We start from the raw sequence: 14,548 nt of genomic DNA on the forward strand, positions 1-14,548 counted from the left end.
CTTTTCTCATTCTATTCTTTCTATAATGTCAGCTGTCATTCTTCTAGAATGAAGAGCTTTCCTTTGTCCAATTGGAGATACACTAGAGTTCCTCCTAAAATGGTTAAGCTAAAGAATCTCAACTCTTTCCTGGTAATGGCCAATTTTCAGAAAAGAGTCATAGTCACCTCTGAGGTGGCAAGTTTTCTTTATTTTTTCACCTGGGCTCTGCTCTCGTAAGCCCTGCCCACGGCTGCCGCTCAGCGAAGATGTTGACTTTCTGCTTGCTTATACATTGAAGACGGGCACATTCTCTGTCATCCACTGGAGCTGTAGGCAGGGCCTAAAGGTAATCTATTTGCTGCTGATTTTATTTAGTCTTTGCTGATGTGCATGGTTTGTAGGAGGTCATGTGAAGAGATTCAAATTTTGGCCCAGCATACTCTTCTGGGAATAAAAAGGCCCTCCATAATTTTGAATGTACACATCCTCTGCACATCACTGGTCAACTCTATTTTCCTTTTGTGATTTGCTTTAGTCATAGTGTATATATTTTCTTCTACTTTTATATTACTTCTTCTTTTTTAAAAAAAACATATTTTATTGACTTTTCACAGAGAGGATGGGAAAGAGATAGAGAGTTAGAAACATCGATGAGAGAGAAACATCGATCTGTGCCTGAAACCAAGGTACATGCCCCTAGCAAGCCGGAATCGAACCTGGGACCTGTCAGTCCGCAGGCTGACGCTCTATCCACTGAGCCAAACCGGTTAGGGCAACTTTTACATTATTTCATTTTGTTGCTTATATTTTTAATCCAGCTGGAATGAATTTTACTGCATTGTATCAGGCAAGGAGATACAATAGCCAATTTTCCCATCACCGTTTCTTCAATAACCTGTCTCTTCTCTAGTGGTGTGTGTTCCCTTAACCTGTGTCTGTCGATTCTTGTATTCTTAGGCACTGTGCACACTACTTAGCTTCATGCATACATTACACTATCTTTTTTTTAAAAGACTAGTGCTGCTTCCTTTTCTCTTCCAGATGAGCTTCTGAGTCATTGGACAAGTTCCCTAGACGGTGCCTGGGGAATGGACAGGTTGGAAGGGGGAGAGGCTGGTGCGGGGCCCTCGGCAGGATCCCCGGCGGGTGGAGGGGAAGCGCCTGAGCGCCATGACGCCCGCCCGGCCCCATGCTCCACGGCTGGCCTGTGGGGGGAGACGGCCAAGGTCAGGACGCGCTCGCTGCTCGCTCTTTACCTTCGCGGAGCTCGTGGTGGTAGTCGTCGAGAGGTCTACTTCTGATTCCGCCTCTCTTTTCTCCTCCAGCAGGGCCAGCTCTTCGGAGAGCGGGATGAGAAACATAAAATGCTTCATGATTTCCGTGGGGGCCAAGGGCAGCCGCTTCAGAGGGTAGGGGATTATGGAGAATAAGACGGGAGGCGGGATGGGCAGCCCAGAGGAGCCCAGGCCCAAGTAGTCTAGGATCTAAAGGAAAAACGGGTCGTTGATTTGCTGCGCGGGAGGCGGGCCACCTCTCACCCCTCCCCCGGAGGACAGGGTGGCCCAGACCTCCCGCCTTCCCCTCAATGTTCGCAGCAGATGCTTTCTAGTGTTTTAATGTAGACAAAGTTTTGTCCCTGGACAAAAGGCTGTGATAACCACTGCCAAAGGTGGCTTTCGTTTACGCAAAATCTTTTGTTTTTAGGAACATAAGAGCTATCTCATAGTATAATTTCTGTTACCGTGGGAAGCTTGTGGGAAAAAGGTTTTTGAGTGGTTGAGCCTTTTGCTTCACCCCAAATCTGCTGGCCTCGCCAGCATGTAGCACCGAACCGTCAATATTAAAAATCGACCCTGCAGGTGGCTTTTCAGGAGGTTAGATGGAATAACTTTGATCTGTGGAACTTCTTATGGATTGTCACCACATGGAAAAAGGCCCTTTTAGCCATTAGTCTTACCTAGGGGGGGTATCAGAGATGAATGGATTTAAGGGGAATATAGATGTTAATGTAGAAAGAAGTTCTTTCATGACCCTTAGCACAGTACCTGCTACCTGATGGCTACATCTCTATCCCGGAGGAGGGTCTGTACCTGATCCCCTTTGGGAAGCTTGTCATTCTCCAGGGCCTGCTTCCAGGTGGAGCCGTCAATGTCGGGTGTCTGGATATTGATGAATGGCACACCCAGATCCCTCTTCCCTTCATGGTCCTCCTCCCTGTCCACGTCTCCTCCATCCGGCTGCTCCTCCAGCGCCCGGAGCCTCTCCAGCCGCTCCCGCTCGGCCCTCTCCCGCTCCAGGCGCTCCCTCTCCGCTCGCTCCTTCTCCGCGCGCTCCCTCTCCCGGTCCTTGCGGCCTTTGCGCCCACCAGACGGGACTTGGCGCTGGTCTTCGGGCTCGTGGGTCAGGTCCTCAGCCCCCATGTGAGGCACTTGGATGCCTAGCTTCCGGTCCCAGTACATGAGGAGGTTCTGGATATCCTTCAGAGTCAGCTCATAGGTCTTAAACCTCTGGGCCAGAGGCTTGTCAGCTTCCTTCTGGAGGTCCCCATCACTGTCCTCCTGATCCTGGACCAGGGAAAACCCAATGGCGTTGTTATCTGCCATCTGGCTCTTTTTCTTCTTGCTCAGTTCGTCCCTCTCAGCCATTCCCTGGTCCTTCTCAGAAGCTTTTGGTTCTACCAAGTCCATCCTGCCTTCTAGTTTGGAAAAGGTAAGTGTCTAGAAGGCAAAACACAGAACATAGGCTGAGAACAGTTCTTTCAGGGAGAGCAGGTCACAGAATCACATGAAAAAAGAGCAAGAGGATGTTTTGTTTTGTAAGAAGTCCTCATGGGATTCCAGCCACTTAAGTACAGTGGACTTGTGCCTAAGAATCACTGTGGGGACCTTTATCAAAATGTCCATTCTGTGGCCCTCCCTTGGTACAGGTCCCGCTGGGACCTGGCGTTGGGCACGGTGACTGATGTGCATTCTGGTTGAGAGCTGGTGTTCCGCAGGGTCAGCAGGAGAAGATGGCCTGGAATGGCCCCTCTACACCTGCTTTCAGGTGCCTGTGAGAGGCACAGGGTGTTGTGGTCACTGGACTCTTGCTCACCCACTGGGACCAGCCTGCATCTTGCCTGGGAGTCTGGCTGTCACTTCACTCCCAGAACTCGCAGCACTGAATGAGCCCCCGTGCACCCCTCAGCCATGATGGCCACCTGGGCGCTGCTTGGGCTGCTCGGCCCCTTCCCCATCACAGTGGACACAGATGTGACCCCCGAGCTTGACAGGTTGATACACTGATGGTCCTTGTTCTGCAAGGACGAGCTGATGTTGAATTCCCTGGACTGTTACCAAGGGCGAGCTCCTGCGTGAACACAGGGGCGTCACTGACTTGGTAACTTACTGGAGGCAAATCTTTACTACCGGCCTCTTTAGCACCGTCCAGGGGGCTTGAAGAGACGGTGGAAAGAGCAAGGGCTGTGGTCGGACATAACTGGGTGAGATCCTGGAATTTCGACTTCCCCTCTCTCAACCTCAAACGGGATTCCTGTCTTAGAACCTCACAGGGTGGGGGCCAGGATGCCAAAAATGACAGGGTTGCACGAAGCATAAGCCCAGAGCTTAGCACACAATCATTGCTCAACAGATGTTGGTCCCTTTCCTCCTACCTTCTGCTCCAACATAAAACCCACCTAGTAGTATCGGGTCAGTTTTCTGGGGGGAAATGGGCTGGACTGAAGGGCTGGTTACAACGGCTGGTCCCTCTGCTTTCTCCTCCTGGGAAGGAGCAAGGAGGGGTTTCTACCTGCCGGCTGGTCTGAGATTTCTTCAGGGCTGGCTCCTCCTTTGGTGCTACTTGCTTTGTCTTTCTCGTCTTCTTTTTTTGCTCATCTTCTTCCTTTTGCCGCTCAAGTTCCTGTTGTAGCTTCTTTTCATGCAACTCCCTTGCCAATCTCTCCAGCTCCCTTTATGAAACCAGGCAGAGAAAGCTGAGTTCAGAGGCCACAGGATCAAGCCCCTCCCTGCCTGGGATTGCTGGGTGGGGGGACATGTGGCAGAGTCTTCTTGGGCATAAAAAGAAAAAAAAAACAATGAAAGCTCAGAAACTAGGAAGGGAGGAAGGAAAGGAGGAAGGAAAAAGGGAGGGAAAGAAGAAAAGGAAAGGATGGTTCACATCTATCTTTGAATGGTCTTTCAGCAAAACTGATGAACTGAAACTCAACTAAGAGTTCTCATTTAGGCCTGGCTGGTGCGGCTCAGTGGTCGATCTATGAACCAAGAGGTCACGGTTCGATTCCTGGTAAGGTAACATGCCCAGGTTGTGGGCTCAATCCCCAGTCGGGGGCATGCAGGAGGCAGTCAATCAATGATTCTCTCTCATCATTGATGTTTCTATCTCTCTCTCCCTCTCCCTTCCTCTCTGAAATCAATACAAATATATTTTTAAAAAAAGAGTTCTCACTTAATTTGTATTTTTATTCCAACTCCTTTCCAAGGAGAGCAAGGCAATGGCTGAAAGTAGGCTTGATGTTTTAAAAGAAGCTCTCAGAGATTGCTCTGATATTAGTACAGGATCCCAGCTTCCTACACTGTCATTTTATGTTCAGAAAGCAAGAAATGGTGTTGTTGTTTTTTAAGAGGCTAATGTGGTTTCTTTCTTTCTTTTTAAAATATATCTTATTGATTTTTTACAGAGAGGAAGGGAGAGGGATAGAGAGTTAGAAACATCAATCAGCTGCCTCCTGCACACCTTCTACTGGGAATGTGCCCGCAACTAAAGTACATGCCCTTGACCGGAATCGAACCTGAGACCTTTCAGTCCGTAGGCCGATGCTCTATCCACTGAGCCAAACCGGTTAGGGCAAGAAATGGTGTTTTTAATAGCAGTCCCTACCATGGCTAGCTTGGAACCACAGTGTTGGACCTGAGAGCCACAGTCCTCTCCTCTCTCTTTCTTTCCCTTCCTGCTGTGAATTCAGCTGTGCCTGCCCTGCTGCTAATGGCAGTGCGGGCACCAAGGCCAGGCGCCAACGTGAACACATGCGGAGGGAACAGCATCTCTGGCATGACAGAACCCACCTATTTTCACCTCCAGGAATCCCTGGTTGTTTCTTGTTGCTGTGGCTCTCCACCCACTGAAGCTGACTCATCATCACTGTGTGTGTGTGTGTGTGTGTGTGTGTGTGTGTGTGTGTGTGTGTATGTGTGATACACAGGTCATTGCTGAGCTTTGATGACCAGATTTGCATTTGCTAAATCCACCTTGAGATGAATGCCTGAAAGCAATGCCTGGAGGAGAAAAAGAGATTCTTTTGGAATCCAATAATGAGGCCTCCATACCACTGGAGGGCAGGCATTATACAGTGGACCAAGTAGGAGAAGAACTGAGGGTCTCCTGCAGGCTTGTTGGGGGGTTAGTGGGAGGGGCCTGGAGGTGGAAGGAAAAGGCAGAAGGAAGGAGGTACTAGTAAAATTGCAGCAAAGTATCTTGGCTCTGCCTCCTCCAATGCTGGAATCCTAGGGAGTGGTAGGGAATGGGGCCCCCTTCCCCCAGCACATGTGAAGGCAGCAAGGGCATATATCCCACTGCCACTATGTCTGAGAGCCTGAAATAGCAGCCCTGCCTCTGCTGGGCCCTTGGGGGTGTGGAGGGGATCCGGTCATTCCCATGTGGTCCCAACGATGGGTATAGAAGGGGCTGACAGTGCTGGCTGGGAGCACTCAGGCCGACGATCAAGCCGGAGAAGCAGCCAGACCTCAGGGGATGAACAGCACCACCCAGGGCCAAGCGAATGGCCGGGGAAGGAGGAGAAATGGCTGAGTTCTGGGGAGCAACCACCATGCCCACATGAAGAGAGTGGTCCCCGGTCACCACACCTAGGGCACAGTGGTCAGAGGGAGCCAATGGGAGCCCTAGGATAGCACTGGGGCCAGAAGCCCCTCCCCTTTTACATGGCATAGCCTTCACCCAGCCCCCGTGTCCCTGAGAGAGAAGGAGGGAGAGGAGAACAGAGAGGCCCTGCAAGGCTGCAGCACCCACCACCCTGGAGGGGCAGGACGCTTTCCTGCTCCCGGTCAGTCATCCTCCCGGTCTCCTGTGGCCATTGCTGCCACCCTGGAGATGACCCTGGTCCCTGGGATGGGCTCCTGTGGGCCCCATGGAAGTTGCTCCCAGGGGAACTGCTCCGCTCAGGCTGGCCCTTGCCTCTCACCTCTTCTTCCTCTCCCGCAGGGCCTGCTGGACCTCTCGATTGAACGCGATTTTCTCCTCCTCTGTCAAGGCATCATATTCTTCCTCATCCATATTTTGGAGACGCTCCTTCTCTTTTTCAAGCGCCTCCCTCTGTTTCTGCTCTGTGTGGGGGAACAGAGATGGGAAGGGGAGGAAAGTCACACACAGCTTGTGGCAGTGAAAGGTGGCTGGGGTGGCAGCAGCATTCCTAGTCTCTGGTGGGGCTTCCTTCACTCACACAGTTCCAAAACCGGTCTCCGTCTGTGGCCGGCTGAAGAGTGGCCCCAAAGACACCCACGTCCTGATCCCCAGAGCCCACACATATGTCCTCTGACATGGCAGGAAAGATTTGGCAGATGTGATGAAGTTAAGGAACTTAAGTTGGAGAGGTTTTCTTGGATTATCTGAGTGGACCCAATATAATCACCAAGGGCCAGAGTCGGAGAAGGTGATGCGGTGATGAAGCAGAGGGAGAGTAGATGTGACAACAGAAACAAATGCCAGAGGGCTGTGAGGTAGGGATCATGAGCCAAGGAAACAGCAGTCCTCTAGGAAGTGGAAAGGGAAGGGAAGGGAAGGGATTCTCTCCTGAAGCCTCCAAAGGAGTAGAGCCCTGCTGACACCTCGATTTTAGGACTTCTGACCTCCAGACCGTAAGATAATATATCTGTATTGTTTTAAGTCACCAGGTTTGTGGGAATTTGTTACAGCAGTAACAGGAAATATACCACCCACTGGCGTCACCCTTTCTGAGCACAGCCACTGAAGAGCTCAGGGCGACAGAACTCAGGATCGTCTTCCACGCCTGCTGATTCGGGTCCAGAGTGTGGTTCGCACTCAGCACAAAGGCACCCGGCTTCTTGTTCACACGTCACCGGCCCGATACCCTCACCTCACATTCTCATTTTAGCTTTGGGCTCAGAGATCTGCATTTGAGTCCTTTTCCCAACATTTACCAAGGGACAGAAACAGATAAGAATAATAATTCCCCCTTCATAGGGTGTTGTGGGCTCAAATAAGCAATCATGTAAAACCCAGTGCCTGGCATATTCATAAATGTTCAATAAGAATTAGATTTGGATATAATAATATTATTACATTTGCTGTCTCAGCGCTTTTTCAGAACGCAACTGTGAAAAACTTCAATCCACAGATAACTGAGAAAATGAAGAGAGTTATTTTCTTTTAAGTTGATCCTTGTGGGGAAATGAGTTTTCTGGAAAACGAGGGACCTGGAGATTAAAATCCTGCTGGAAACCCTGCCTGGCCATTCTTCCTATTCATTTTCCCCGGAGTGAGAATATAAGGAAGCAGTATGAGTTCTGTTTAAGAACTAAGAGAGCTCAGTGTTTGTGATATTCCCTTCACTGGAAAAGCATTATGATTTGTGTGGATTGTTCTAGAAGAGAGAGGGAAGGCCAAGTGAGGAAGGGCAGCGATGTGGATGGAGCGGAGGCCAGAGCAGGAATCTGCTTCCCAGGGGCAGTGTCACCTCCTCTCTTGGAGGCCACAATGTGCTAGGTCTGCTTCTGACTAAATTGGGAACTTGTTCACTAATATTACTCCGTGTGCATGTATCTATTTTTCAATCAGTGAAAGTTATTTCCAGGCGACTGGTGTAATGACAGAAAAAAAAAGGAAAGGTCTTACTAATTTGCCATGTGATCTGACATGATATCCCTGAGCCTCATTTTCCTCGTCTGTAAAATGGGAACGACACACCATTTAAAGACATCCAATGTGTACACAAGGTCTGCCGCACAGCCTGGTACACGCGAGGCTAAAATGTACACTTGGTTTCGTAGAGTTTAGCAGCACCTCTAGTTTTACAGGAAATGCACAGTTGGCTAAAACAAAAACCAACAAGCTAACCGGTCACCTGAGTCAAGACGGGACTTGTGATGTGTTCCCTGGGGGCCAGCTGTAGTTCCGGAGAAGATGAGTGTGAACAGTGAGATCCTGGACAAAAGAGGACTGTGCCCGTTGTCAGAAGAGCCAAGTCCACCCTTCAGTCTATAATTTCTCTACAGGTCCTTTCTGCCTCAGTTCCCACACATAAAAAGTGGAAGAAATAAGAACTCCCAGCCACCTTATGGGGCAGAGGTTGGGCACCTATGAAATGGCAAATGGAATAGTTTCATTTAAGCCCAATGGGCTATCATGCCAGGGAAGCCTTTAAAAAGGGCAGATGCTATATGTAAAGGAAAGATTTGTGAGCACATGTGAAGGACAGTCCAGAAGGGCATGGGCCTTGCCTTCTTGCTCCTTTTTGGCTTTCTCCTGGGCCTTCATGCCTGCGTAATCCTGGGGCATGTTGAGGACGTAGATGTGCTCCCTGTTGCCAATGGCCTTCAGCAGGCAGAGGAGAGCAATGGCCGCGTTTCGAGCAAAGAGTGTGTCGAGGCTGTCAAACACCACTCCCAGGTTGCAGTCACTCAGCTGAAACCAGAGAGAACAGAGGCAGTTACCATGGCCACCGGGCCATCTGTTCTCTACAGAGCTGCTTGTTCTTCTGCCAGTGCTTTCACTGGAGCTGCAATTGGTTCTGCAAACCTACTGAGCCCTGATAAAAGTACCATTCGACTACCTGCTAAATTCAAGGTGCTGTTATAAAATAAAGAGAAAGGAAAAATATTCAGTCCGTCATGGAAGAGCTTCATCGTACGTACTTGAAGAGCAAAGGGCTTATGCTGTCTCTATAGACCCTTGGGAACTTGTTGCAAACTGGGCACAATATTAATTGCACATTTAAATATAATAAAATCAGACTTGAGGTTCCCAGCAGAGGAGGAATGTCGTTCCTGGAAATGACCTGTGTAGTGTTTGGACTGCTGCTGTGTTACAGGCACCACCCCTCTCAACTCACTTGAGCAAGTGTGCAGGTATTTCATGAATCCGGATTAAAGGTAGCGAGTCACGAAGATGGCGGCATAGGTTAACGCTGGAGTTTGCTGCTTTGAACAACTACTTCAAAAGTGAAACCAAAAAACGGAAGGGACATCACCCAGAACCACAGGAACGCTGGCTGAGTGGAAGTCCTACAACTAGGAGGAAAGAGAAACGCATACGGACACTCAGAGGAGGCGCAGTGCTGAAGTCAAATTCTGAGGTGCGGAGTGCGAGGTTGGCGTTTTCAATCGGGAAGGAGTCGCAGACTCTGAGCTCCAGATCCGGGCGAGTCTTTAGGGACCCAGACTCAAACGGGAGAAGCGGGACTGTCTGGCTTAGGTCAGAGCGAGCGCAGCTTTCTCTCTGAGCTTTGCAGCGGGTGCTGGGACTCAGAGAGGCAGAGCCCCTGGGGACAGGACTGAGAGCCGCCATAACTGCTCTCTCCGGCCCACCCTGTTGATCCTGTGCAACCCGCCCCGCCTAAGCCCTGCACAGAGGCTTTTGCCGGATAGCCTCAGGCAAAGGCTAGATTAGCACCTCCCTAGAGGACAGAAGTTCTCTCACTGCTGACACAGCTGATTCTCATAGCCACTTGGCCTGGAGGTCAAACCCTCCCTGGAATTAGCTACAACAATCAAGATTTAACTATAAGACTGCGAACAAAGACCACTAGGGGGTGCACCAAGAAAGCATAACAAAATGCGGAGACAAAGAAACAGGACAAAATTGTCAATGGAAGATATAGAGTTCAGAACCACACTTTTAAGGTCTCTCAAGAACTGTTTAGAAGCCGCCGATAAACTTAATGAGATCTACAAGAAAACTAATGAGACCCTCGATCTTATATTGGGGAACCAACTAGAAATTAAGCATACACGGACTGAAATAATGAATATTATACAGACTCCCGACAGCAGACCAGAGGAGTGCAAGAATCAAGTCAATGATTTGAAATGCGAGGAAGCAAAAAACACCCAACTGGAAAAGCAAAATGAAAAAAGAATCCAAAAATGCGAGGATAGTGTAAGGAGCCTCTGGGACAGCTTCAAGCGTACCAACATCAGAATTATAGGGGTGCCAGAAGATGAGAGAGAGCAAGATATTGAAAACCTATTTGAAGAAATAATGACAGAAAACTTCCCCCACCTGGTGAAAGAAATGGACTTACAGGTCCAAGAAGCGCGGAGAACCCCAAACAAAAGGAATCCAAAGAGGACCACACCAAGACACATCATCATTAAAATGCCAAGAGCAAAAGATAAAGAGAGAATCTTAAAAGCAGCAAGAGAAAGAAACTCAGTTACCTACAAGGGAATACCCATACGACTGTCAGCTGATTTCTCAACAGAAACTTTGCAGGCCAGAAGGGAGTGGCAAGAAATATTCAAAGTGATGAATACCAAGAACCTACAACCAAGATTACTTTATCCAGCAAAGCTATCATTCAGAATTGAAGGTCAGATAAAGAGCTTCACAGATAAGGAAAAGCTAAAGGAGTTCATCACCACCAAACCAGGATTATATGAAATGCTGAAAGGTGTCCTTTAAGAAGAGGAAGAGGAAGAAAAAGGTAAAGATACAAATTATGAACAACAAATATGCATCTATCAACAAGTGAATCTAAGAATCAAGGGAATAAATAATCTGATGAACAGAATGAACTGTTGATTATAATAGAATCAGGGACATAGAAAGGGAATGGACTGACTATTCCTGGGGGGGAAAGGGGTGTGGGAGATGCGGGAAGAGACTGGACAAAAATCGTGCACCTATGGATGAGGACAGTGGGTGGGGAGTGAGGGCGGAGGGTGGGGCGGGAACTGGGAGGAGGGGAGTTATGGGGGGAAAAAAAAGGAACAAATGTAATAATCTGAACAATAAAGATTTAATTTAAAAAAAAACTTTATAAAACAGAAAAAAAAATAAAAAAATAAAATATTATGTAAAAAAAAAAAAAAAAAAAAAAAAAAAAAAAAAAAAGGTAGCGAGTCACTGGGAAAGCCCAAGGGAAGCCAGTAGAGCTGTGCTCCTTCGAGCTGTGCTCGAATCCCAGTCAGGGCACATGCCCAGGTTGAGGGCTCGATCCCCAGGAGGGGGTGTGCAGGAGGCAGTCAATTTATGATTCTCATCACTGATGCTTCTCTCTCTCTCTCCCTCTCCCTTCCTCTCTAAGGAAACAAGGAAAACAAACTACATGTTCAAGTGTTGGTCTGGGAAGATCCAGGAGACCCAGGGAAGGAAGATGCAAAGAAAGCTGTCCTCATGTGTAGGGTCACCGGCAGCAAGGACAGAGGTAGCAGCTGGGCCATCCTTAGTGGCGTCACTGCCTGGGAGTGAAATGCTTTTGACGTTATTAACCATTCAAGAATAGTCTCTTTGCACGGCAGTCTTACTCAAAGTGCAGCGCATAGACTGGCCACCACTGGCCGGGGACAGATTGCCACCAGTGTTTGACGAGGCAAGAATCTTGTGTCAGAATGTAAATCAATGACATCACTAAATACCCGACTTAATTCAGGTCTGCATTTTTTTTTTTTTCTTTGTAGTAAGACCTTGTGGATGAAGGAGACCGTGTGGGCTCCATGTCTCAACAAAGATCAGTGCTCTAAAGAGCACAGCTCTACTGGCTTCCCTTGGGCCTTCCCAGTGACTCGCTACCTTTAATCCGGATTCTTGAAATACCTGCACTTATGTGACCGCCTTGCTCAAGTGAGTTGAGAGGGGTGGTGCCTGTAACACAGCAGCAGTCCAAACACTACACAAGTCATTTCCAGGAACGACATTCCTCCTCTGCTGGGAACCTCAAGTCTGATTTTATTATATTTAAATGTGCAATTAATACTGTGCCCAGTTTGCAAAACTAAAGCAAACACACAGCTGTGGGACTTGTTGAGCAGTTTTGCTCTCTGTAAATCCCAAGCAGCCTGCAGGCTTACGTGACGCTCTCCCAAACACTGCTGATCTTGGTAACATTAAGTCTAGTACCCACCTGGCACCACACATAGTTATTACAATACTAGAGGCCTGATGCATGAAATTCGTGCAAGAGTAGGCCTTCCTTACCCTGGCTGCTGGCACCAGCTTCCCTCTGGCACTCGGGACTCAGGCTTACCTTGCAGCCCTGGCTTTGTCTGGAAGGTCGTCTGGTCTAATTAGCATATTATGCTTTTATTATTATAGACTAGAGGCCTGATGCACGAAAGTTGTGCAAGGGGCTCGGCCCTCACAGCCCCAGCTGCCTCAGCCCTCGCAGCCCCAGCTTCGTCCAGAAGGTTGTCTGGATGGTCATTCTGCTGTTTGGTCTAATTAGCATATTAACTCTTTATTATATAGGATTACTGACTATATCCCCTATGCTGTGTTTTACATCCCTGTGACTATTTTGTGACTACCCGTTGTAGTTCTTAATCCTTTCACCTTTTTCACTCAGCCTCCCAAGTCCCCCTCCTATCTGACAACCTTCAGTTTGCTCTCTATTTTTATGAGTCTCTTTCTGTTTTGTTTGTTTAATTTATTCTTTAGATTCCACATATAGTGAAATCATATGGAACATAACCTGCTTTTCTCACTTAAAAACAAATTTTTATAGCAATTAACTGTCTCCAAATTCTAACTCTGAACAGCTCCTCCTTACAGTTTTAAAAACACCACTGAGGGCTGTGGTGTGACTCTTCGATCACTGGTCCTTGAAAGTGAGAGGCTTCAGGCAGCAGACCGACAATGGCTGTCAAAAGGACACGTGAATGACTGGTGAGGGTGAGGAAACCCATCTTTCCTCTCCAAGGCCCGGGGTTCTAAGCTGCTGTGGGCTATGAGGGCTCAGTACCTACCTAAACTATATAGGTAGGTACATTGTTATTAACGGCCTGGGGAAGGTGTGTGAGCTCCGCAGCTCCATGCGCGAGTGTGGACGCACCTGTAAGCGCTCGGCCAGGATCTGAACGAGCATTTCCTCAGGGAGCACACAGCTCAGGAGCCCGGTCTCGCCTCCGATGCTGGTGCTGACACTAAGTCTGCGCGGTGTGGGTCCCGAGGGGAGAGGACTGGAGGAAATCTGCGGAGAGAAGGTTCAGAAGTGAGAACCCAGCTCGGTGTCCCAACAACTCCTACACCTACAAGCCAGTGACCTCAGGAAAGTCATCTCATCTCTCGGGGCCTCCTTTCCTCATCTGTAAAATTGGATATTCCTATCTCCCTCAAAGAATTGCTATACGCTCTGAGTGGGAACACTGTGGAAGGTGCTTTGTGTATGTACTGAACAGCACCCATTTGTTCTTTCAATCAAATCTTCTTTGAGCACCTACTATGGGCCAGGGTCTCCTCTAGGACCAGGGACACAACAACACACAAGCCTAGCAGTGTTGCTGCCAGTCTGGTCCTTGCATTCAAGTTGGGGAGACAGAAAAGGGACAGATGAATATGCAAATCAGTGACAATTTCAAATAGTAATGAATGCCAGGGAGAAAATGATCAGTAAGGGAGTAAAGGGCAATGACAGGGTTGGGCAATGGCTATTTAGAAAGGATGGCCACATTACCTGGGTATGAGAGAATATGAAAGAACAAGACAAGATCCTGAGAGAAGAGTCTTTCTGAGAGGAAAGAGCAAGTTCCCTCAACACGACTGCATGTGTGGGTATTTGGGGAGCACATGGGAGCCAAGTCCAATGGGAACTGAGTGAGCAGCGGGTAAGGTGGTCAGGCTTAAAGTCGAAGACACAGGCAGGCCAGAATATGGATTTTATTCCAAGTATTATAGGAAGTTGTTGGCATGTTTTAGGCAGACAAATGATTGGACTTTTATTTAAAAAATGTGTTTCTAAAAATTTATTTCAGAGAGAGGAAGAAAGAGGGAGAGAAGGATAGAAACATCAATGATGAGAGAGAATCATTGAGTGGCTACCTCCTGCATGCCCTCTACTGGGGATCAAGCCTGCAACCCCGGGCATGTGCCTGATCGGAATCAAACCATGACCTCCTGGTTCATAGGTTGACACCCAACCACTGAGTCACACTGGCCGGCCGGACTTCTATTTTTAAGAGAGCATTCTACCTGCTGCATGAGGTGACAAGAGTGGAAGCAGGAAGGCTGGTGGGTCATATATCTCCATGGTCAAGGCAGGAGATGATGGCCGCAGGACACTCACAGGGGAGGTGGTGAGAAGTGGCTGATACAGGATATAGTGTGGAACAGAGCCAATAGGATTTGAGATGAGACATGAAAGAAAGAGAGGCATCAAGAATGATTTTTTGAGTGTTGACCTGAACAAACTGAAAAATGGTTAAGTTATTTATCAAGAAAGAAAAGACTAAGGAAAGGACAAGTTTTTTTTTTGTATTGTTTTGTTTTATTCTTTTTTGAGGCAGCAACAACCACTTTTTACAACATACAAATTTTGAGATGCCTCTAAGCCATTTGATAGAGATGTTAAATGTGGTTTGGGTATATGAACCTAAGCTTG

At 48.2% G+C, this 14,548-nt stretch overlaps 1 protein-coding gene across 1 annotated transcript in view; it reads right to left on the reverse strand.

The window, feature by feature from the left end:
- HYDIN (HYDIN axonemal central pair apparatus protein) overlaps positions 1–14,548 on the reverse strand; it is a 343,591-nt gene that overhangs the window by 68,171 nt on the left and 260,872 nt on the right. The window contains exons 42-47 of the mRNA XM_036346816.1: positions 13,004–13,141; positions 8,454–8,637; positions 6,179–6,320; positions 3,772–3,931; positions 2,073–2,699; positions 1,239–1,466 (exon numbers count right to left, since the gene is read on the reverse strand). Coding sequence (XP_036202709.1) covers positions 1,239–1,466; positions 2,073–2,699; positions 3,772–3,931; positions 6,179–6,320; positions 8,454–8,637; positions 13,004–13,141 — 1,479 coding nt within the window. The remainder of the gene's footprint in view (positions 1–1,238; positions 1,467–2,072; positions 2,700–3,771; positions 3,932–6,178; positions 6,321–8,453; positions 8,638–13,003; positions 13,142–14,548) is intronic.

The sequence above is a fragment of the Myotis myotis genome, unplaced genomic scaffold (genome assembly GCF_014108235.1).
Source record: "Myotis myotis isolate mMyoMyo1 unplaced genomic scaffold, mMyoMyo1.p scaffold_m19_p_19, whole genome shotgun sequence".
NCBI classification, from domain to species: domain Eukaryota; kingdom Metazoa; phylum Chordata; class Mammalia; order Chiroptera; family Vespertilionidae; genus Myotis; species Myotis myotis.